This window comes from Ovis canadensis, chromosome 15, assembly GCF_042477335.2.
Source record: "Ovis canadensis isolate MfBH-ARS-UI-01 breed Bighorn chromosome 15, ARS-UI_OviCan_v2, whole genome shotgun sequence".
In the NCBI taxonomy this organism is placed as follows: domain Eukaryota; kingdom Metazoa; phylum Chordata; class Mammalia; order Artiodactyla; family Bovidae; genus Ovis; species Ovis canadensis.
The window spans coordinates 51,680,288-51,705,167 of NC_091259.1; the positions used below are offsets into that span (position 1 = coordinate 51,680,288).

General features: G+C 47.2%; 1 protein-coding gene across 17 annotated transcripts in view; it reads left to right on the forward strand.

The window, feature by feature from the left end:
• DENND2B (DENN domain containing 2B) overlaps positions 1-24,880 on the forward strand; it is a 167,496-nt gene that overhangs the window by 106,086 nt on the left and 36,530 nt on the right. For all 17 annotated transcript variants that reach the window (XM_069554462.1, XM_069554473.1, XM_069554466.1 and 14 more), the window contains 2 exons: positions 1,308-1,412; positions 22,274-23,533. In XM_069554462.1, coding sequence (XP_069410563.1) covers positions 1,333-1,412; positions 22,274-23,533 — 1,340 coding nt within the window. In that variant the 5' untranslated portion in view covers positions 1,308-1,332. The remainder of the gene's footprint in view (positions 1-1,307; positions 1,413-22,273; positions 23,534-24,880) is intronic.

A 24,880-nucleotide genomic window follows, 5' to 3' on the forward strand; every position in this document is an offset into this window, starting at 1 on the left:
GCTCCTCCCTCTATGGGATTCTCCAGGCAAGAGTACTGGAGTGGGTTGCCATTTCCTTCTCCGGGGGATCTTCCCGACCCACGGATCGAACTCCAGTCTCCAGCATTGCAGGCAGATGCTTTAACCTCTGAGCCACCAGGGAAGCCTTGCATTGTTAGGTGGGTTCTTTATCACTAGCACCACCTGGAAAGCTGCCATTATTAATGGAATTGTTTTTCTTGATTTTGTATTTAGATTGTTCATTGCTAGTGTGTAGAAAGAAATTGATTCTTTAAGTATTACCTTATATCCTACAAGCATGCTTGACATTATATATTAGTTTAACGGTGTTTTAGTGGAAATGTTATGATTTTCTACAAGCATGATTGTATCATCTGCAAATATGAGATAATTTTACTTTTTCTTTTCCCGTCTGGATGTACCCTTAAGTTTTAACCTTTTTCTTCATTATTTTAGCATAAAACAACTTTATATGATATTAGCTAATTGTATATGGTACATATACAACATTTTTCACTTTGTAGTTCTTAAATACTTTAAAGCATATTAATTTTATTTTAATGGGTGTTAAAAATATGATAGCTCGTAATTTTATGGTGTTGACTCAGGTGTCACTTTATTAGGATGTTCTTCCCTGACATTTGTTTAAAATGGCACATCTTCTTTCCTTTTCCTCTACCTTGCTTCATTTTTCCTTCCTACCACTTACCACTATACATATTACACACAGGCATACACTTACATATCACACATGTGAAATGTGGCTGCTTATTGTCTGTTTCCCTCTGCTAGGATGTAGCTCCCTGAGAGCAGAGACTTGGGTTTACTCTTTGCTGATGGCAGTGTCCAGGAAATTGGTACTCAGTAAATATTTGTCAGTGGTTAATTGTTTAGAATGGAGTTAAGACCAGTTCATCAGTTTCAAGTTGATTCAAGAAAAATACTGAATAAATGATTGTTCAGGAAGTATACAAATATGGCAAAATTCATAAGGGCTGTATGGCATGCCAGAAAGTTGGGAAACTCTAACTTCAGTAACGAGAAGAAGCTGGATGGGAATGGAGTTTTAAAAATCATTTTGTGTGAAGTGAGAAGTTATTTGTTAGCTCACAGACCTTTCCCCAACCCAGATCAGGGAAGCCTTGAGGCCCACAAGCTGTAACAGATGAAATTAAATATATGTGGGAAAGTGGTTCCCGCTCCCACCGCAGAAACCCTGCTGGCAGTTCTGGAGGTCATCTGGGAATGTTTGAGGTGCTTTGGGCTACCCATGGAAACTTGGCTGATTGGTCTTGTCTTCTTTGCAGGGCTCTGTGTTTGCAGAGAGCAGAAATGACCATGACTGCCAACAAGAATTCCAGCATCACCCACGGAGCTGGAGGCACTAAGGCCCCTCGGGGGACTCTGAGCAGGTGAGTCGGGGAACACTGCCTGGGGGAGTGGAGCTCAGTGGAGGGTAGAATCAAAGGACACCTAACACCCTGTGTCCTGGACAGGACTGCTGCCAAGTGTGTGTGGTTATCCTCATGATTCTGACAGTCATCCAGGTGAATCATCTGGGCCAAACTTTAACCACTGACCAAACAGTGAGATCTCAGGGCATTTTAGAATTTTGCTTCCTCATCTATAAAATAATAATAGTACTCTGTCTCCCAGAGTTTCCTTGAGGATTAAATGAGATGATAATGTCAGTGCTTAGCATAGTGCCTAGGAAAAAAAAAAAAACTTATTAAATATTAGCTCCGTCTCTGCAATGGGATAGAAGCTTCCAGAGCTGGCAATTAAAGGTACAACTGTCACCAGGGCTTCTCAGGTCTTGGCCTAGGCTAGATGCTGATTTCCTTGAAGAACTTCTTTTGCTAAAGCCACATACCTTTCATAGCCCCTTCATCTGAATCTCAGCTGGATGGGTCTGGCTTTGGAACCTCAGCTGCTGGAATGGGTAGCTGTGAGAAGGATGTTCCTCTTAGATGGGGATCGGGCTCGTGGCCTCCTGGAGGGCGGGACTGTGCAGTGCCAGACTGAGTCCGGTGGAGTGGCACATACTCAGGTCTACCCAGAGGTTGTGGTAGATGTTTGGTTCCTTCAGAGCTGGAATCCAGGTGTGGTTGGTAGAGAGGGGCACAGGCTGTAGCCCTGGGGAGTGGCTGGAGTTGAAGGAGGCAAGAAGAATTCTGTATACCATACGTGCAGAGTTTGGTCCCAGTGGAAATGGTCTGGATGGACTGTACCAACTAAATGGAAACTGGTTGGTTCTGACGTGTTAAATACGTAAGCGTTTGGGGCTCAGATAGACAAATTGACTTATCTGCTCTGTAGCAACAAGAGCGGTAAGGAGACCCTCTGCCCACCTACTCTCTCTAACCTGGACTACAGTTGCTGGTGTACTTGCTTTCCTGAACGGGGTGAGGCTGAGGATGGCAGGGACCAGCAACCTCATGGGTAAAGCCGATAGAAAAACCGAACTCTCCCAGGGCATGTTGGTGGCTGAGGCAGAAACAGGCCTGGGTCCTAGACTCTTTGTCCCCCGTGAACTGCTTCTTGGGAACAACTTGGCGGGCTCTGGCCAGTCAGGGCATTTTCTCCTTTGCAGTGTGAATGTGAGTTGGCAGGTGGAGACTGGCAGCGAAGGTCCCCGTCTTTTTTATATGAGACTGTAGGGGTGAAAGAAGCACTATTTGTGATTTTACTGTTTTATTCTTAAGTTAAAAGAAATAGTATACTTAGAACCTGAATTAAAAATTACCGTACCCAGCAGCCCTCAGCTCCTTTAAGTATTTGTTTCTTCTTCTGATTTCCGCTTCTTGGGTGGGTGGGATGGGAGATGCATTGTTTACATAAAGTCACAAAGCTGAATCAGAACTGCTGACAGGCACCCTAGTTTCTATTTGGAGTACAGCCCTACATGTTTTATACATTTTTAGAAATCCCTCTTCCTTTAGCTTCTCAGCATGCTTGCTGTCGTAACATGATGGATGGTACTTGTAAATATCTGAGTCTCTGATGTGCCTAAAAAAAGCCTTTCTCCCTTCTTAGCCTTCACTTCCCTTCCTTCCTGCCGCATTTCCACTTCCCTCCCTACTTTCCTCGGGTTTTGGCGTGGAGTCACAGGCCTGTCTCAGAGGCTACTGCTGGGCTGTAGTTGTTAGATCACAGTTGTCATCTGGCGGTGTCATCTGGTGGCTGCCTCCACCCGCAGTCGCATCTGGGGCTGTTCTTTGGGCCGAGTAGGGCAGTAAGTCACCAGTTCATCTAGGAATTTGACAGGCAACCCTGAGGGCTCTCCTTCTAGGTGCCAGGCTCTGTGGTGGACACTTTGTGTGAGGGACACAAAGGAAGGATCCATTTTCTTTTTTTCAAGGCATTTACAGTTTGGATCGATGACGTTGGCACCCAGATTTTTTAGTCGGACCTTCTAATAGACAGTTGCCTGGGACCTGGGGCCCTTTAATCATTGCCCATTCAGGAGTGCCAGTGAGAAAAGACTCTCAGGTGTGACTGGTTGGGGAGTGCAGGGGTGCTGGGGCCTTGGAGCCCTGGCGGCTTTAGGGATCTCTGTCCACATCATCCACATGGAGGCAAAGGAACCTGATGATATGGAGAAGCCTTTGTATCTAACTTTGGGGGCAGGGGTACTTTGGGGCATGGAAAACCGGTGGGGAAGGGCAGATGGTACCCTAAGGAAGTGCCGAGATAGGTATTTTCAAGGCTCTATCCTTAATTTGAATAAGACCTCACCTGGTGCCACCACTGAGCTAGTTTGGGTTAAAGATCCTAGATTCCATTGTATTATTAGCTTTTTATGGGTGTTTTGTTTATTATCTTCCTTTTCCTTTATAGCCCATTCTTGGTTTGGTAAGATATATAGGAGGAGGAAATCAACCTTTCATTTGACCACCAGAGTTCTGTTCTTTACTATGTTTGGGTCTCCTGGAGCAAGCTTCCCTTTCTCTTTGTTAGTGAGGCCAGAGGGGCATGATGCTTCACCCTTAGCTGCTTTCCCTTCCCACGGGCTGCTCCCCCTCCAGCTTATTTAGATTTGGCTGCATCCATTTCTGGGGGTGGGAGGTGAGATTCTCAAAGCTCCTCTGAATTCTAGAGGTCAGGCTTTATGATGTTGGTACTGATGACCTGGGTGAGACTAGAAGCAGCTCAGTGACTTGCAAACAAAAACTGTTGTATTGAGAGCTAGTTCAGCCATCTCGATGGGGTAAACTTTGCCACTTGGTGCTCTCAGGAGATTTCACTTGTGCTGTAAGACTTGTAAACCGCCCCTGAGGCAGCAGGGGCTGTTCTCAGAAGACTTGTCACGCCTGCTGATTTCCTCAACAGCTTCTTTACTGTGAAACTCCAGCGTGCAGGTCATTGTGACTGAAAAATACAAGCTATTGGTATTGTCTTTTAGGAACCTCACCTCTGGCTGTACGTGTGGGAAACTTGGGTGACTATAGAAGTATAGATTTCTTGGGGTCAAGGACTTTGACTTTTTTCTGTCTTTTCCAAGCCTGGAACGATACCCGGTATCCAGAAGACTGTTGACCAGTTGTCTAGATGGCTGTGAGATCAGCCTCATAGAGCATAGGCTATGTGCTATTTGAGTTCTTTTATAATAGGTCTTATTAACTTAGTTTTTAAAAATTTATTTATAATTGTTTTACATCATTGTGTTGATTTCTGCCTATATCAACATAAATCAGCCATAGGTATACGTATGTCCCCCCGCTTCTTGAAATTCCCTCCCACACCCCACCCTATTCCACCCACTAGGTCATCGCAGAGCACTGGATTTGAGCTCCCTACGTAATATAGCAAATTGCCACTGCTTATCTAATTTTACATGTGGTGATGTGCATGTTTCAATGCTACTCTCTCAATTCGTCCCACCCTCTCCTACCCTCTGTGTCCACAAGTGTGTTCTCTGTGTGTGTCTCCACTGCTGCCCTGCACATAGGTTCATCCGTACCATCTTTCTAGATTCCATATATATATGCGTTAATATACGATATTTGTTTTTCTCTTTCTGACTTAACGTCTCTCTGTAGAGTAGGCTCTAGGTTCATCTACCTTATTAGAACTGAGTCAAATGCATTCCTTTTATGGCCGGGTAATAGGGCTTCCCACTCCCCAGGTTGGTAGGTGCCCAGTATCCTACTGGAGACCAGTGGAGAAATAACTCCAGGAAGAATGAAGAGATGGAGCCAAAGCAAAACAACATGCAGTTGTGGATGTGACTGGTGATGAAAGTAAAGTATGATGCTGTAAAGAGCAATATTGCATAGGAACCTGGAATGTTAGGTCCATGAATCAAGGCAAATTGGAAATGGTCAAACAGGAGATGGTAGGAGTGAACATTGACATGCTGGGAATCAGCAAGCTAAAATGGACTGGAATGGGTGAATTTAACTCAGATGATCATTATATCTACTACTGTGGGCAGGAATCCCTTAGAAGAAATGGAGTAGCCATCATAGTCAACAAAAGAGTCTGAAATGCAGTACTTGGATGCAGTCTCAAAAATGACAGAATGATCTCTGTTTCCAAGGCAAACCATTCAATATCACAGTAATCCAAGTCTGTGTCCCAATCAGTAATGCTGAAGAAGTTGAAGTTAAACGATTCTATGAAGACCTACAAGACCTTCTAGAACTAACACCCAAAAAAGATGTCCTTTTCATTATAGGGGACTGGAATGTAAAAATAGGAAGTCAAGAAACACCTGGAATAACGGGCAAATTTGGCCTTGGAGTACAAAATGAAGCAGGGCAAAGGCTAACAGTTTTGCCAAGAGAACGCACTGATCGTAACAAACACCCTCTTCCAACAACACAAGAGAAGACTCTACACATGGACATCACCAGATGGTCAGTACCGAAATCAGATTGATTATAGTCTTTGCAGCCAAAGATGGAGAAGCTCTATACAGTCAGCAAAACCAAGACTTGGAGCTGACTATAGCTCAGATCATGAACTCCTTATTGCCAAATTCAGACTTAAATCGAAGAAAGTGGGGAAAACCACTAGACCATTCAGGTATGACCTAAATCAAATCCCTTATGATTATACAGTAGAAGTGACAAATAGATTCAAGGAATCAGTTCTGATAGACAGAGTGCCTGATGAACTGTGGATGGAGGTTTGTGACATTATACAGGAGGCAGTGATCAAGACCATTCTCAAGAAAAAGAAATGCAAAAAGGCAAAATGGTTGTCTGAGGAGGCCTTACAAATAGCTGTGAAAAGAAGAGAAGTGAAAGGCAAAGGAAAAAAGGAAAGATATACCCATTTGAATGCAGAGTTTCAAAGAATAGCAAGGAGAGATAAGAAAGCCTTCCTCAGTGATCAGTGCAAAGAAATAAGAGGAAAACAATAGAATGGGAAAGACTAGAGATCTCTTCAAGAAAATTAGAGATACAAGGGAACATTTCATGCAAAGATGAGCACAATAAAGGACAGAAATGGTATGGAACTAACAGAAGCAGAAGATATTAAAAGGTAGCAAGAATACAGAGAAGAACTATGCAAAAAAGATCTTCAAGATCCAGATAACCACAATGGTGTGATCACTCACCTAGAGCCAGGCATCCTGGAGTGTGAAGTCAAGTGGGCCTTAGGAAGCATCACTATGAACAAAGCTAGTGGATGTGATGGAATTCCAGTTGAGCTGTTTCAAATCCTAAAAGATGATGCTGTGAAAGTGCTGCACTCAATATGCCAGCAAATTTGGAAAACTCAGCAGTGGCCATGGGACTGGAAAAGTCAGTTTTCATTCCAATCCCAAAGAAAGGCAATGCCAAAGAATGTTCAAACTACCACACAATTGCATTCATCTCATATGCTGACAAAGTAATGCTCAAAATTCTCCAAGCCAGGCTTTAACAGTGTGTGAACCAGATTTTTAAGCTAGATTTAGAAAAGGCAGAGAAACCAGAGATGAAATCGGCAACATCTGTTGGATCACTGAAAAAGCAAGAGTTCCAGAAAAACATCTGCTTCTGCTTCATTGACTATGCCAAAGCCTTTGACTGTGTGGATCACAACAAACTATGGAAAATTCTGAAAGAGATGGGAATACCAGACCACCTGACCTGCCTCTGTATGCAGGTCAAGAAGCAACAGTTAGAACTGAACATGAAACAACAGACTGGTTCCAAATCAGGAAAGGAGTATGTCAAGGCTGTATATTGTCACCCTGCTTATTTAACTTATATGCAGCGTACATGTGAAATGCCAGGCTGGATGAAGCACAAGCTGGAATCAAGATTGTTGGGAGAAATATCAATAACCTCAGATATGCAGATGACATCACACTTATGGCAGAAAGCGAAGAACTAAAGAGCCTTTTGATGAAAGTGAAAGTGGAGAGTGAAAAAGTTGGCTTAAAACTCAATATTCAGAAAACTAAGATCATGGCATCTGGTCCCATCACTTCATGGCAAATAGATGGGGAAACAATGGAAACAGTGAGAGACTTTATTTTTGGGGGGCTCCAAGATCATTGCAGATGGTGACTATAGCCATGAAATTAAAATAAACTTGCTCCTTGGAAGAAAAGTTATGATCAACTTAGGATATTAAAAAGCAGAGACATTACTTTGCCAACAAAGGTCTGTCTAGTCAAAGCTTTGGTTTTTCCAGTAGTCATGTGTAGATGTGAGAGTTGGACTATAAAGAAATCTGAGCACTGAAGAATTGATGTTTTTGGACTGTGGTATTGGGGAAGACTCTTGAGAGTCCCTTGAGCTGCAAGGAAATCCAACCAGTCCATCCTAAAAGAAATCAGTCCTGAATATTCATTGGAAGGACTGATGCTGAAGCTGAAACTCCAACACTTTAGCCACCTGATGAGAAGAACTGGCTCATTTGAAAAGACCCTGATGCTGGGAAAGATTGAAGGCAGGAGGAGAAGGGGACAACAGAGGATGAGATGGTTGGATGGCATTACTGACTTGATGGACATGAGTTTGAGTCAGCTCCAGGAATTGGTGATGGACATGGAGGCCTGGTGTGCTGCAGTCCATGGGGTTGCAAAGAGTTGGACATGACTGAGTGACTGAACTAAACTGAATAGGGCTTCCCCAGTGGTGCTAGTGGTAAAGAACCTGCCTACAAATGCAGGAAACATAAGAGACTTGAGTTCAATCCCTGGGTCAGGAAGATCCCACGGAGGAGGGCATGGGAACGCACTCCAGTATTCTTGCCTGGAGAATCCCATGGACAGAGGAACCTGGCAACCTGCGGTCCATAGGGCCGTAAAGAGTCAGACCTGACCAAAGCAACTTAGCACACACACACCCACAGTATGAGTGGGAGAGCTAAGTGTGTGTTCTTGCCCCTATTAGTTTTGTATCCTTGGGGAGTACCTCCTCTTCTCTGTGTCTGCTTCCCAAACTATCAAACAAGTGGGTGACCAGTGCAGGTCTTGTTAACTTTGGATTCCCTTTCCATTTAGTCCACTAACTCTGAGAAAGAGAGAAGAAAAGGAACCTTAGAGCTCATTTGGTCTCAGCCACTTGTTTGATAGTTTGGGCAACAAACCCAGAGAAGAGGAGGTACTCCTCAAGGATACAAAGCTAATGGGAAGAATGCACGCCTAGCTCTCCTGCTCCTTCTGTTATTTTATTTTACCATCACATTCATCTCCCTGTAAATACAACTGGGCTCTCCCTGCTCAGAAACTACTGTCATCTATGACACCATCAAACTCGACCTGGTTGGAAAGGCTTTCCCTAGAAGCCCTGATGTTTGTTTCTGCTTTTATCCTTCACTGTGCTCGTACAAAACCTGACAGTTCTACCAGTCTGGATACAGATGTTATTTCCTGCAGGGCTTTTCCTGACCACTTAGCTCGGAAGGATTTCCCTCCCCATCTGTATTCATTCTTAGAACCCTTGGTTCAGAGTCTCCGAGTGGCACTTTTAGTACCTCCTCAGGTGAATAAGTGGATTTTTCCTGGTGAGATTGCTATGGGACAATGGTTCTTAAGAGTCTCGAAAGCTTTATTATTTAGAGGATCTGCATGGCTCATCCTTAAGATCCTTAGAAGGCCTTTTGCCTGTAAGAGTCAATGAGGCCAGGACTTCCCGGGCAGTCCAGTGGTTAAAACTTCACCTTCCAGTGCAGGAAGTATGGGTTTAGTCCCTGATCGGGGAGCTAAGACCCTACATGCCTCACCACCAAAAAGCCAAAACATTAAAAAAAAAAGAAACAATATTTTAACAAATTCAATGAAGAATTTAAAAATGTTCCACAGGGAAAAAAAAAAACAAAAAGATTCAATGACGCAGCACTTTAAATATTTTTTAGGTCTTGACAAAGCATCTTGCAGCCCCACTCTAGATTTTTTTCTGAAGATTTATTGAGGGATAATTAAAGCATTATAAACTATCCAATTTAAAGTTTTCGGTTTGATGAGTTTACAGACAGGCCCACAGAGTGTGACTGTTACCGCAGTCTGGAAGCCATTTCCTAATTTGAGAATTTTTTATTGCCTAGGAATAGAGACTGAAACAAGTTTTATTTTCTAACTCTGAAAGCCCTTTGTCATTTATGTTTCCTTTAAATTTTGCTGGAAAACTGAACACTTCTTGTTTGGCTCATCTCTTTTCTCTTTCCTTAGTGACAGTTAGAAGGAGTCAAATGGCACCTTCAGCACTCTGCCTGGAAATGCCTTTGGCTAGTTCATCTCATTTATTTTCCATGTTACCACAGGTGACGGAATTACCTAACTTTTCAATATTATGAGGTCCCCTCACCTCTAGCTTCTAACATTTTCTTTATTTTGTCTTAACCGCCACCCCCAGTAGCCATGCCTCAGTCGCACAGTCAGTGTTCCAGGTTTTCGTTTCAACAGCGCTCCACTTCTCGGTACCAAAATTAGTGCCCGTTGTCTATTGGCACATAACCACCGCAGATTTCATAGTGTCAAACAGCCGTGTTATTATGCCCATAGACTCTGTAGATGAGCTGGTTTCAGACAGAGACTGCACGCATGTCTGCTGCTGCTCATGATGTCTGGAACCTCAGCTGGAAAGACTTCAAGGCTTAGGACGACCCAGTGGCTAGGGGCTGGTGTCTCCTGGAGTCGTCTGATCTCACACGTCTGGGGGGTTGATGCTGCCTGTTGCTGGGACCCCAGCTGGGATTGTCAGTCAGAACACCCTCTCCACGTGACCTGGGCTTCCTCACAGCCTGGGCGACTGGAAGCAGAAGCTGTTGGTTTCCTGGGACCTGGGCCTGAAAAGTGGTGCACGTTCATCTCTACCATATTCTACTGGTCAAGCAATCTCAGAGCCCAGATTCAAGATTAGGGGTCATTTTGACAGCAGGCATGTCATTTGGGTACTGTGTTTTAAAGCCATCACAAATATCGTTAGCAGGTTTTCCTGGAACATTTTTCTCCCTCTTGGCTTTGGATGGTGCCTGGTTCTGCTTTATATGGCAGTTCCATTTTTGCTAGACTAGGGCATTAGGGACGTTCCCATAAGGCATCATTTTTCACCTGTCTCAGAGATGGCTTATGTCTGGTAAATACTCTCTATTCAGTGCTGCTACTTCACAGAGGGCTAGGGATTGATTCCCTCCCAGAGGAGAGCTCACCATTCCTCTTTGTGCTTCTGCAGAAATGAGCCAGGTGACAGGCAGATACATGTGCTTCCTGGAGGTGGAAAGGTGACTCAGTTTGTGCTCAGTTACTGGATTCCCTGGTGGCTCAGATGGTAAAGCATCTGCCTGCAATGCAGGAGACCCGGGTTTGATCCCTGGGTCGGGAAGATCCCCTGAAGAAGGAAATGGCAACCCACTCCAGTACTCTAGCCTAGAAAATCCCATGGATGGAGGAGCCTGGTGGGCTATAGTCCATGGGGTTGCAAAGAGTCGGACACAACTGAGCAACTTCACTTCACCGTTCTGCTTACCCCGACAAACCAAGGATGACTTAGGAGGCTCTGTGCATGGTGGTCCAGGTATAGCCCCACTTGGAGGATGAGGCTGTCCTGGACCCTTTGGAGGTCTTCCAGCCATTTGAGATGAAGCTACTTTGTGAGCAGGATGGTCAAGATGTGAGTGTCAGCCTCGTTCTGACTTCTGTCTCAGAATGGGATGTCAGTTACTGAGCTGAGCCCCTGCTCTGGCCTGGGGAACAAGCTTCCAGACTTGGAGATAGGACTCTGGCAGGCCTCCTCCCTATTCTCCTTCTGAGTACCCCAGAATATGTCCTGGGGGAGTGCAGTGAGCATGCCATCTCCAGAGCTGGGGTGGTCACATAGTGATGGGAGCACACCATTGCCCACTGAGCCAACAGGGCCCACTTTAGTTGAGCAGGCCTGGGATGGTGGTTGACCAACTCCAAGGCACTTTCATTTGGGAGCAGGTTAGACACCTGCTTAGTAGGTACTAGGCATAGTAGAAGCTGGGCCCTGAGTAACCTTCACCTGCAGACAGGCTCACGTCATGGTTCAGTTCAGTTCAGTTGCTCAGTCATGTCCGACTCTTTGTGACCCCATGAACTGCAGCATGCCAGGACTCCCTGTTCATCACCAACTCTCAGAGTTTACTCAGACTCATGTCCATTGAGTCGGTGATGCCATCCAACCATCTCATCCTCTGTCATCCCCTTCTCCTTCCAACTTCAATCTTTCCCAATATCAGGGTCTTTTCAAATGAGTCAGTTCTTTCCATCCGGTGGGCAAAGTATTGGAGTTTCAGCTTCAACATCAGTCCTTCCAATGAACACCCAGGACTGATCTCCTTTAGGATGGACTGGTTGGATCTCCTTGCAGTCCAAGGGACTCTCAAGAGTCTTCTCCAACACCACAGTTCAAAAGCATCAATTCTTCGGCACTCAGCCTTCACAGTCCAACTCTCACATCCATACATGACTACTGGAAAAACCATAGCCTTGACTAGACAGACCTTTGTTGGCAAAGTAATGTCTCTGCTTTTTAATATGCTGTCTAGGTTGGACATAACTTTTCTTCCAAGGAGTAAGCATCTTTTAATTTCATGGCTGCAGTCACCATCTGCAGTGATTTTGGAGCCAAAAAAGTAAAGTCAGCCACTGTTTCCACTGTTTCCCCATCTATTTGCCATGAAGTGATGGGACCATATGCCATGATCTTAGTTTTGTGAACGTAGAGCTTTAAGCCAGCTTTTTCACTCTCCTCTTTCACTTTCATCAAGAGGCTCTTTACCACGTCATGGTACCCACAGCCCATCTCAGTACCTCTGAGGCTATTTCCTGGACTCCAAGAACCTTCTCCAACTTATCCCAAGTTGGTCCTCTTCCTGATACTAATACTTCAGGAGCTCTGTGGCCAGAGCATGCTGAGTTGAGAACAGTCTTATCATCAAGGGCTAAAGACAGCCTTTCCTCCCAAAAAGTCCCTGGGTGACCTTGACAATATATACTGTGTACCTTGTCATGAATACTTCCTGCTATGTTACTGGAGAATGGCCCAGGTCACTAACCCAAGGGCTGGGTTATATTCTTGTGAAACAGTGCCAGAGGGAAGGGCATGTATTTTGCACTTTAACTCTCACTTTCTGCCTGTGCATGTGTGTCCGTGTACACACACACACACACACACACACACACACACCCTGCTTTCTCTTTACGTTTGTTTCTTATTCTCTACCTTAGTTGATGCCGTTTCTGTCCTACTCACTGGTCTTACACATTTGTGTGTGTGCGCTTATATTCCTCTGTTACATTTCCTTTGCCTCTCTCTCTCTTTCTTCTCTTTCCTTGTATCTGTCCCTCTCCCGTCATGTTGGTTTTGGCCAGTCCTGTGCCACAGTGTGGTGGCCACGTCTGTGCTGAGCAGCAGAGCTGGCCGCCTGCGGCTGGGGCAGTGGCACCAGGGCCCAGTTTCACCGTGTCTGCCTTCCTGGGAACGGGCTCCGAGATGTTAGCGTAAAGAGCAAGTGGTGGTAAGATCAGAGTCTTAAGTGTCCTTTAGCTGTTTTGTATTTACTTCTCTTTTATGTTTCTTCTGTCTTCATGGAACTGTTATTGGTGTTCAAACACTTTTAAAGTTTACATCACCTTAGTCACACAGCTAGTATGTGAGGATGCTCAAAGCAAGTGTTTCCCACTGTGTTATAGACAAAGAGCCCGAGGTTCAGACAATTTAGGTGACTTTGCTCATGAGCACATCCAGAAAGTGAGGGATCCAGGACAAGAGCAAAACCCAGGTCTCTGGACTCTTGGCCTCGGGTACGATTTTTACCTTGCAGGAGAAGGCTTTGGGGACTGACAGCCGTGCTTGGCTGCACTAAGTGCTTTGTGTATGTTTCTATGTTGTTCTTTGGGTCATGTGCCTCAAAGAGGGAGGTGAGGAAATTTGTGAACAATACCCTGGGGAGTCATAAGGTGACCTAGGTTTTAATCGTTTTTTTTTTTTAATTCATTCATTTAGTCATTCAGCACGGATGTATTAATTCCTACTAAATTCTAGATGCCATGCAAAGAGCTGGGGATATTGGGGTTAACAAGACACTGTCACCACCTTCAAGTAGGTTCACTGGTACATAGTCTAGTGAGGGAGGCAGGTGATGAAACCGTACAGTCCAATAAAATGTTACAAAGTCCCAAGTCAGACTTTTTCCAGGCTCAGTGGAGGCATCAAGTCTCACATCTCCACCTGGATGAGGGGGATAGTGTCAAGAGAGATACCATGGAGGGGCCACAGAGATGTGTAAGTGGACAAGCCAGCACCGCAGCAAAGCAGACAATGTGTGAAGGCCTAGAGTTGTGAAAAGCAAGGAGTTTGATGTGAGTAAGTGTGAGATGCAGATTTGTTTGGAGGAAAAGACAGTATGAGATGATAGAGGACACATGGGGACCGGATGATGCGGTCCCTGTGATTCATGCCCATGAATTTGCTTTTCATTCCTTGGAGAGTGGGGAGTTAGAAGCATGATGAGTTTTGTAGTTTAGAAAGATATCAGGAGGCAAGAGGATGGCCTTGGAACTGGATTAAGACCAAAAGCAGAGAGGGATGTTGAGAGCTTATTTTAATAGTCCCAGTGAAAGGTAAGATCTGAATCAAGGAGGCAGCAGGTAGCAGTGGAGATGGCACTGGGAGGGAAGATCTGAGGTCTTAGGCATCGAGTACATCGTTGAGTCTGGGGAGGAAGCTGGATCAGATGCTTCAGGGAGAGGGAAGAAAGAACAACTCTGACCTTGTCTGAGGAATGAATTGGGAATATATACAGGAGTCAAAGCCAGGGTGCAGAAAGCAGCCTAGGAATGAGATTGTGTGAGAAGACACTCAAGTCTGGGTGCCTGGGAATGAGAACAAGTGGGGTTCTTCAGTCCAAGCCCCCCACCCCGTAGGTAGGCGTGAGGTCCCTAGCCCTTCAAGCCCGCTCACTGCTCACTGTTCTCACAGGCTGCGCTTGCCCTACTTGAACAGCGTTTCACTCTCCGCTGGATTATTCTGGTCATGATACAAACATGCACTCTGTACCCAACATTCCCCTCCAATTACCACCTCATTTCCTTGTTCCTCCTTTAGGGAAACCTTTTAAAGAGTTGTCTGAGCTCCTTGTCTCCATTCCTTCTCTTTAATTTCTTGACTTCCTTCCAGTCAGTCTTCCCTTCCTACAACTCCACCAGAGTCTCTCTTCTTAAGGTTACAGTGACTACCTGAATTAGGGGTCACTCTGCAGTCTTTTCCTTGCTTAGTTGTTAGCAGATTTGGCTCAGCTGATCACTCCCTGTTTCTCAAAGGTCTCAGGACATCAGGAAAGCTCGTGGTTTCCTTCCTTCCTCACTACGTGCTCTTCCCAGTTTTCCTTCGCTAGCTGTTCCTCCTCTACCTGAGCTGGAAATGCTGGAATGCCCCAGGGTTCAACCCTTGGACTTCCCTAGATACCCTGACTCCCTAGATGGTCCATCTAGCCACGTCAGTCAGTTCAGTCGCTCAGTCGTGTCCGACTCTCTGTGACCCCAAGGATGGCAGCACACCAGGCTTCCCTGTCTATCACCAACTGCTGAAGCTTACTCAGACTCATATCCCTTGAATCGGTGATGCCATCCAACCATCTCATTCTCTGTCCTCCCCTTCTCCTCCCGCCTTCAGTCTTTCCCAGCATCAGGGCCTTTTCCAATGAGTCTGTTCTTTGCATCAGGTGGTCAAAGTATTGGAGCTTCAGCTTCAGCATCAGTCCTTCCAGTGAATATTGAGGACTGATTTGCTTTAGGATTGACTGGTTGGATTTCCTCTCTGTCCAAGGGACTCTCAAGAGTTTTCTCCAACACCACAGTTAAAAAACATCAATTCTTCAGCTCTCAGCTTTCTTTATAGTCCAACTCTCACATCCATACATGACTACTGGAAAAACCATAGCTTTGACTAGCAGACTTTTGTCGGCAAAGTAATGTCTCTGCTTTTTAATATGCTGTCTAGGTTTGTCATAGCTTTTCTTCCAAAGAGAAAGTTTCTTTTACTTTCATAGCTGCAGTCACCATCTGCAGTGATTTTGGAGCCCAAGAAAATAGTCTGTCATTGTTTCCCCATCTATTTGCCACGAGGTGATGGGACCGGATGCCGTGATCTTCTTTTCCTGAATGTTGAGTTTTAAGCCAGCTTTTTCACTCTCCTCTTTCACTTTCATCAAGAGGCTCTTTAGTTCCTCTTCTCATCTAGCCATGAGGTTTTAAAATAATATCTGTACACCACTGACAAATCCCGAATGGAAATTTATAACCCCAACTCCTTTCTACCAGGTGCTCAGGCCCAGAACTATGATTCATCCTTGACTTTCCTTTGTCTCTGTTACCTCTTATCCACTCTGTCAGCCAATCTGATTGGCATAGCCCTGGAGAAAAATCCATCCGTCCTGCTGTCGTTCTAGTTCACGCCACAGTAACTTCTTGCGTGGATTGTTCCAGTGGCCTTTACATGATCTCACTGTGGCCACCTTGCATCCCTAGAGTTCATTTTCTGATATGATCAGAGCATGTCATTCTTTAGCTCACACTCCTTTGAGAGCTTCCTTTCTCAGAGTAAAGCCCCAGCCTTCCTGTTGGTCTATGGGCTTCTCTGGTGCCTCTGACTGATCTCCAGCCCACTCCTCTTCTTCACACTCAACTCTGGCCACGCTGGCCCCTTGGTTACCCCCAGAATACAGTAAGTATGCAGTTGCCCCAAGCCTCTGCCTTCCTGCTCCTCTTGCCTGGAACATTCCTCCCCTGGATAAACACATTGCTCACTTCCTTAAGGTTCTGTTCTCATGGTCCCTGGCAGAGGGGCCTCCCCTGATCTCCTCCACTGTTAAGCTCTGCCTCTTTACCCTGCCTTATTCTCCTTCACTGGCCCCACAACCCTCTCACAGCATGGGTTTGCTTATTGTCTATTCACTCAAGACAAATAAAGCCATACTGTCCCTCTACCAGACTATAACCTGTAGAGAGAGACTGTCTAGTTTTAGTCTCTGCTGATCCTCGATGCCTAAAATAGTACCTGGTGTGTAGTGGGTGCTCAGCACATGCTGGCTGAATGGACGAAGAGCTGAGGTGTATCTCAAGCCTGTTACGGTTGGCACACTGTGGTCTGGCAACTAGGTGGCTTCCTTTGTCCGCCTGCTCAGGGTTCAGGGAAGGTTGGCCATGAGCTGCCCTGGGAGCCCTGAAGACCTGAAGCTGGAACCTGTCAATGGCAGAACGGGAGACCAGACCCCAGAAGAGGCTTTTCTCAGGTGCTTGGCTTCCTAAGGCAGCCTGGGTCCTGGCACTGTCATTCTCTTGACCGTAGTCTTTCCTTGTGCAACAAGGGGAGAGTGGCTTTTACTTCCAGCCTCAGTGTGAGGAATTGGGAAACAACTGGAGCGTGAAACTGAGGACCAGAGTGAGCACACTCTCCCATCCGTGCCTCGGAGGTGCCACCTGCTGTGTGCACTCACTGTCACAAGGACACACGCGTCCATCCTGTGCTCTAGGTGAAGATTCTCCCAAGCTGCCTCAACTGGGAAGCAAACCCTGATGGAAGCTGATTCTTGGGACTGCAGAGCTAGCTTCATTTCCAGGGAATGCTTGGGGGAGACCCCCAGAAGAGTGCCAGAGTCTTGAGCAGTGAGAGAAAGGGAGAGAGAGGTGCAGTCTGAACACGCAACCCTTGGCAGCTGGTCTCTAGGGAAGTGCAGGAGAGAGGCATGGGGATGGGAGGCCCAGGACAGCAGTCCTGCACTGGGGTGGGGATGGGGGCCACTTACACACAAGCCCAGCCTTTCCCACCACATCACTTTGCTATTGTATTGTAGCAAATCACCCTAAGACTTAGGGGCCTAGAACAATCAGTGATTTCTCACATTTCTTGTACATTCGCTGAGCAGTTCCTCTACTGGCTTCCCCCGGGCTTGCTCATGTAGCTGGTTCACTGGCTCCAAGATGACCTCACTGCGTGTCAGGCCCATGTGGTGGTTGGGGGGCCACAGTGACACTGTGCATGGCCTCCTCTGAAAAACCAGACTGGTTTTTCTTATGTGACAGACTCAGGGCAGAACCCCAAGTGTGTGAAGTTGGAAATGTCAAGGCTTCTTGAGGCCTCAGATTTTAAACTGAGATGGTTTATTTTCTACCATATTCTGTTCATCAAAGCAAATCACAGGGTCAGCCTAGAATCAAGGGGCAGAAGAGTAGACTCTACCTTTTGATAGCGTGAGCTGCAAAGAATTTATGACTGTATTTAATTTACTCCTTTCCTTTACCAGGCTCCCCTGGGGGCGTGTGTGTGTGTGTGTGTGTGCTCCCCTGGGTGTGTGGGTGTGGGTGTGTGTGTGTGGGTGTGTGTGTGTGTGTGTTAGTCGCTAAGTCATGTCTGACTCCTGGCTCAGACAGTAAAGAATGTGCCTGTATTGCAGGAGACCCAGGTTCGATCCCTAGGTTGGGAAGATCCCCTGGAGGAGGGCATGGCAACCCACTCCAGTATTCTTGCCGGGAGAATCCCATGAGCAGAGGAGCCTGGCGGGCTACAGTCCATGACGTTGTAAAGAGTTGGACATGACTGAGTGACTAGCCCTTTCACACTTCTCCCCTCCCACCCTGAATGTTTAGAATCAAAGGACAGAGGTAAACTGTTATAATTAGTTTATCAAGTGATTATTCTGAATAGGCAGCTCCTTGTTGATATTAGTTATTATCAAGCTAAGATTGAGTACTGTGTGTTAGCGACTGAGCTCGACACTTGATCCATATTGTCTTTATTCCTTACAACAGTCTGCTGAGATGTGTGTTCTTTTAACTTCCATTTTATTTATTTATTTAGTGTGATCTGCTTCTGGTCATTTTCCTTTCTAAAAAGAAATATTAATTTTTTAATTGAAGGATAGTTACTTTACAGAATTTTGTTGTTTTCTGCCAGAGATATGGAAACTGAGGCTTAGAGAAAGTTATCTGCGCCAGTCATGTAAGTTGTTAGTGGCTGTGCTGGAACTGAAACACTGCTACTCTGATGTTCTTACCCTCTACTGAGAACAACCAGCCTAGATAACCTGGTGAAAAACTTACTAATAATAAACTGTCATAATGAGCTACAATGTTCGACTCATTTCATATCCATAGTCGCATGTGCCCATTACAACAACTCTGATGTAGTTAGAACAACATTTTGAGGAATTGATACTGGCAGCTTATAGAGTCTGTGTGGCTTTGCCCATGGTCACAGTCCTGATACCAGGGGGAATCGGAAACGTGCAGAGAAATGCAGTGAGTTCTGTCCTCCGGTGAGCCTTGGAGCCCATGAGGGGCGGGGCCTTATGGATGACCGTGGTATGAGTGAACGCTGCTGCTTTGTGATGAACCTGGAGGTGGCTGGACTCCAGGTCAACGTAGTCAGGCCTCCTTTTGACCCCGAGTTGCCAGAGCACATTGGCTTGGCCTATATGTGGGTCTGGGCAAGGAGCACCTGTGGCTCTGGGCCCCAGATGAGCCAAGATCTGAAGACCAGGACCTTTAAAGGAAGGGCCTGTGTCTCTCTGTTTTATCCTTCACTAGGAGAGAAGAACTAAGCCTCAGTTAAAACAGACTAGGCACTGAGAGAATTTCTTAACTTGTGGGATTGCCTTCATGTTCAAACTACTGAGGGAACTTTCAGAGTCATCCTTTCTGAAAGCATCAGAAGTAGACTGGGATCTTAACAGACCAGAGGTTCTCACTGTTTTTCTGTCCCCCTGTGGGAGCCATTGCCCCCATTCCCCAGTGGCTTCATGGACTGGTGAATTTCACCTTGAAGGTTGAGGAGCTGCTTCGTAGGGGAGCATTTATCAAAATACCTAGAGAGATGAGGTATATATAGTTTGAAAGGGCTTCCTGAGAGATTCTGAGTCTCATTAAATACTGGCCACCACTGACTAGGATTCAAGCTTCATGAGGACATGAATTTTTGTCTCTTGTTTATTCTGATAGCTAGTGCCTAGCGCAGGGCCTGGCATGGAGTAGGTACTCACTAATTATTACTGAATGAATAAACACATGACAAAGTCATCTTCTGTTAAAGGCATCTTCTCCCGCCTCCAGTTGAGAGTAACTGAGACATAGAGTCCTTTGTGTAGCCCAGACGCTTGTTGCCTTACAGGGCTGGACTTTGACCTTTTGCGTCCGTGGTTCTGTGGAAGAAGTGAGGGACCTGGGCCTTTCATGATTGTGAGTAGGTCAGGCTCTCCCCAGGCTCCAGCTTGGCATGTTGCCCTAACCCTGCCCGCCCTGGGGAGTACTTGTTTCACACCTCCTTGCTGAGCAAAGTCTCTTTGGTCATCGGCTTGGCTGGGCACCGGATTTCTCTCATCTGTGCCCATGTACACGTGGGATGGCTCTTGTTTGACTTGCCCTTTTAAAAACAACTTAAGCATGTTGAGGTTTCCTGTTGACTGGGGGCAGCCAAAGGTTATGACCCAACAGGGAATTGTTGGCCAATCCCTGACTCACCCGAGCTGCAGTTTTCTGTGTGTGATCGAGCAGCGACAGCAGCCTGGCTCAGCGGCAGCTGGCTGCATTCCCCAGATGGCATGGTGCTCTGGAGCCTGTGAGTCTGGACCGCCCCACTCTGAAGGCCTGGGGATTAGGGTCAGGTAGGCCTTGGGAGCATGCAGTGTTGGCGAAGCCCTGCTGTCTTTGAACTAAAGCAGTTTGGGAACATTTCTGAAAGTTGACAGTGGTTGCCCTAGTAGACAACTAGAAAAGAATGCTGACGAGGAAGTATGCCCATGGTTCTCTTCAGTCAGCTCACTTGTACCTTTTCCTGTCTTTATTTGTTCATCATTCATGGCGCACCTTCTAGATACCGAGTAGGTGTCCCTCCACCTGGAAGAAATCATGGTCTCATAAGGAAGACCGAGAGGTTCCCTGATACTCACAAACACTACAGTGGAGACAGGATTGTGCCCAGAGCTGCGGGGGTCTCTGCTGTTCTATGTCTAGGGACCCGGGCAGTTCACAAGAATGGTGGAGGTCACTGCCTCCTCTTTAGAGCAGCAACATAGCGTAGTCCTGGCTTCACATACCAGCTGAGACCTTGAATGAGATGTTTAACCTTTCTATACCTCAGTGTTTTTCATTTGCAAAATGAGGATAATAATAAAGTTTAATAACATGACAGAGTTTTGTGAAGATTGAATGAATAAATATGTTGCTGCTGCTGCTGCTAAGTCACTTCAGTCGTGTCCGACTCTGTGTGACCCCATAGACGGCAGCCCACCAGGCTCCCCCGCCCCTGGGATTCTCCAAGGAAGAACACTGGAGTGGGTTGCCATTTCCTTCTCCAGTGCATGAAAGTGAAAAGTGAAAGTGAAGTCGCTCAGTCGTGTCTGACTTTTAGCGACCCCATGGACTGCAGCCCACCAGGCTCCTCCGTCCATGGGATTTTCCAGGCAAGAGTACTGGAGTGGGGTGCCATTGCCTTCTCCAAAATATATGTTAAGACCTATCATGAAGAAAATCAACCCTGAATATTCTTTGGAAGGACTGATGCTAAAGCTAAAGTTCCAATATTTTGGCCACCTGATGTGAAGAGCCGAGTCATTGGAAAAAACCCTGATGCTGGAAAGATTGAGGGCAGGAGGAAAAGGGGGAAACAGAGAATGAGATGGTTGGATGACATCACCTATTCAATGGACATGAGTTTGAGCAAGCTCCGGTAGATAGTGAAAGACAGCAAAGTCTGATGTGCTGCATTCCATGGGGTCGCGAAGAGTTGGACACATCTTGGTGACTGAACAACAATGTAAAAACATTTATTTAGAACTGTTGCCAATATTTGCTAAGATCTGTGTGTTGATCTGGAGCTAGGAGGTGGCTTATGTGATGTGATACCACTGCTGGGGGCTAGAGCTGTGAAGGAGCTGGTCTTCTCTCCCCATTAGCCTCCTTTGAGACAGTGGAAAGGATTCTTTCTTGAGGGGCCCTTCTGATCCTTTTGGGGGACTTCCTTGTAGCTCAAATGGTAAAGAATCTGTCTGTAATGCTGGAGACCAGGGTTTAATCCCTGGGTTGGGAAGATCCCCTGGAGAAGGGAATGGCAATCCACTCCAGTATTCTTGCCTGGAGAATCCCAAGGACAGAGAATCCTGGTGGGCTACAGTCCATGGGGTTGCAAAGAGTCCGACATGACTGGGCGACTAACACACACACCTCTGATCCTTTTGAGACCTTCAGGGATCTGAGTTCTGATCAAGACCCAAGCTGAGGTGGAGTGTCTTGTATCTGGTAGCAGAAGCCTGAGGGGAGATGGGGCTTGTCAAGGAAATAGATCACAGGGGTCAAGTACATATTTGGGACCACTTTAGGAAGTGGGTGCTGGAGATGCTTTGTAGCAGCTCATGAGAGTTGAACATGAGTGTTTCTTCCCAACTCCACATCCAGTGAGGTCACATGGGTTGTCTGAACTCAGCCATAGTAGGAATATTTATATTGTGGAAGTTGGCAGGTGTGACGAATCTATGCTTTTTCCCTGCAAGGAGCTGGTTATTAAACATTTAGCAGCACACCCCTGGTCTTACTGCTCTCTGATTGCCAGAGGTGGACTTTGGGGATGCTCTGGCCTGCCGAAGACCTGGCTTCTACGGCAGACGGTACCCAGGGCCTCTAGGTGAGACCCATGGAGTGTAGCCCACTCTGGATAAGATGTTTCCTCCTGAGGACAGCTTTGGAAGGTACATTATTGCATATAGTACTTTGAGCTTGAGAGTCCTGTAGGAAAGGGGTGAGCTGGGCTCTTTAAGAATAAAACAGTGTTCTCCGTCCACGCACTGCCATTTCTCTTTTCTTTTTTTCTCCTAGGTCTCAGTCAGTCTCTCCACCTCCGGTTCTCTCCCCACCGAGGAGTCCCATCTACCCGCTCAGTGACAGTGAGACATCCGCCTGCAGGTACCCAAGCCGCTCCGGTTCCCGGCTGCTCCTCAAGGACTGGCATCCCCGTGAGCCTTCACCTCAGCATCCTCAAGCCCCCTCCCCCGACACCTCACCACCCGTCTGTCCCCTCAAGGCCACCAGCTTCAGTTATCTGGACAGAAGCCCTGCCGTGTGCAAGAGAGAGGACCAGAAGGAGAACGTCCGGGGGGCAGCCCAAGATGTAGAGGGCATCATTGCTTCCCCACCCCTCGCCCAGAGCACTCCGTCCCTGGGGTCAGCAGTGGGCCCCCGGAGTGTCTTTCTGAACCGTGCTGGCCCCCGTGCCCACAGCCTGGGCATCCGGGAGAAGATTTCAGCATGGGAGGGTCGCCGAGAGGCTTCGCCCAGGATGAGCGTGTGTGGAGAGAAGCGGGAGGGCTCTGGGGGCGAGTGGGCGGCCAGTGAGGGCTGCCCCAGCGTGGGCTGCCCCAGCGTGGTGCCGTCCCCCTGCAGCTCGGACAAGACCTTTGACTTCAAGGGCCTCCGGAGAATGAGCAGGACCTTCTCTGAGTGTTCCTACCCTGAGACCGAGGAGGAGGGAGAGGCGCTCCCTGTGCGGGACTCTTTCTACCGGCTGGAGAAACGGCCAGGCCGGAGCGAGCCCAGTGCCTTACTCAGGGGGCACAGCAGCAGGAAGGAGAGCTCAGCGGTGCTGAGTCGGATCCAGAAAATTGAACAGGCCCTGAAGGAGCAGCCAGGCCGGGGGCTCCCCCAGCTCCCCAGCAGCTGCTACAGCGTAGACCGAGGGAGATGGAAGACTGGGACCTTGGGCCCCTTGGAGGAACCCACAGGGAACGCGAGTGTGAGCACGGACAGCCGGGCAGGAGGAGCGGCTGGAGTTGGGGGGGAGGCGGGCCCACCCCCGGAGAGGGAAGGCAGTGGTCCCGCTAAGCCAGGGACCCCTGGAAATAGCCCGACCTCCCAGCTGCTGCCGCCGAAGAGCTCCCCTGATCCCGCTGTGAACCCTGTCCCCAAACCCAAGCGCACCTTTGAATATGAGGCTGACAAGAACCCCAAGAGTAAGCCAAGCAATGGTCTACCTCCTTCTCCCACACCTGCTGCTCCACCCCCCCTGCCCTCCACCCCAGCCCCACCCGTCACCCGGAGACCCAAGAAGGACACACGAGGTCACCGCAAGTCCCAGAACAGGTAACGAATGCCCCTCCAGTGACGCAGAGCTGGGCACAGCGGCTTTGTTTTCAATGGAGGATGCAGGAGCAGACTATGGTTGCAGGTCACAGTTAGTAGTGCTTTGTAAATTCTGGAGCAGCAGATGATGTTAGGTGAAACACGAGCTAGGCAAAAAATGTTGATGGTTCTTCTGCTCTTACAGGGGATCTTCCCAACCCCAGGGATCGAATCCATGTCTCTTAGGTCTCCTGCGTTGGCAGGCAGGTTCTTTACCACTGGGGCCACCTGGGAAGCCCTGCTTAAAAGTGAGTGGGAGGGTGACATGACATTCCAAATGTCACGTCCTGAAGATGGTGGCTGGTTTGGCCTTGGGAGTAGAGCCCTACTGGAACTTCTTCTATGGCAGGGGTGAAAGTGAGAGTCACTCAGTCATGTCCAGATCTTTGTGACCCCATGAACTGTGTGGACTATACAATCCATGGAATTCTCCAGGCCGGAATACTGGAGTGGGTAGCCTCCTCCAGGGGATTTCCCCAACCCAGGGATCGAACCCAGGTCTCCCGCATTGCAGGCGGATTCTTTACCAGCTGAGACACAAGGGAATGGTAGGGCCATCTTACTTTTAGATCAATGGGGCAGTCCCTTGAGGACTAGTAGGATCTTAGCCTCATAACAGCAGCAGCAGCAGCCTCATAACTACCTGAAATGCCAGCTAGAGATTTATTTCCTTGGCTGAAACATTATCTAAATACTGCCTGTTACCATTAACACAGTAGGGTTGACATATGTAACGTGATTTGCTCTTTCCTGAGGGCTGCCTGGGTGTATAGGAACCCTGGGCTTATATGAAGAGGGGATCTTTGGATCCTAAAAGGGAGACTGATGGGAAACAGGGAGAACATTTCATCTACTTCCTGGCTGTGTCCAGAAGGACCTGTTCTTTCATTGACTTCCTGGTCCATCTCAGCATTCCTGACACTGGACTTCCCAGACTGTCTCCACAATTGTAGTGACTTGGGAGCTGGAGCAGCTGGAGTTGGTGCAGGTTGATAGGCATCTTGTTTTCTGAATAGGAGTATGCTGGGAACCAGCTTCCTGTGCACGGCCTGTCGTCCTGCCCCTCACTGCCTTTCTCTTCTAACCTAATGTCAGGTGGGCATTCAGGTTTCTTTGACTTCTGGGGTTTCTCCAACCTGACACTGTACTTCAGGCTTCCACCCAGCATATCCCAACTCATATAGAAACTTTCCCGCCATATGCAGAGAGGAAAACATCACAAAGGCTCAAACTCATGAGCTAGAAGAGACCTTGGCTAAATGTCATTCCATGTTCTGGCCCACCTCACCATGCTCACTGACTCTGTAA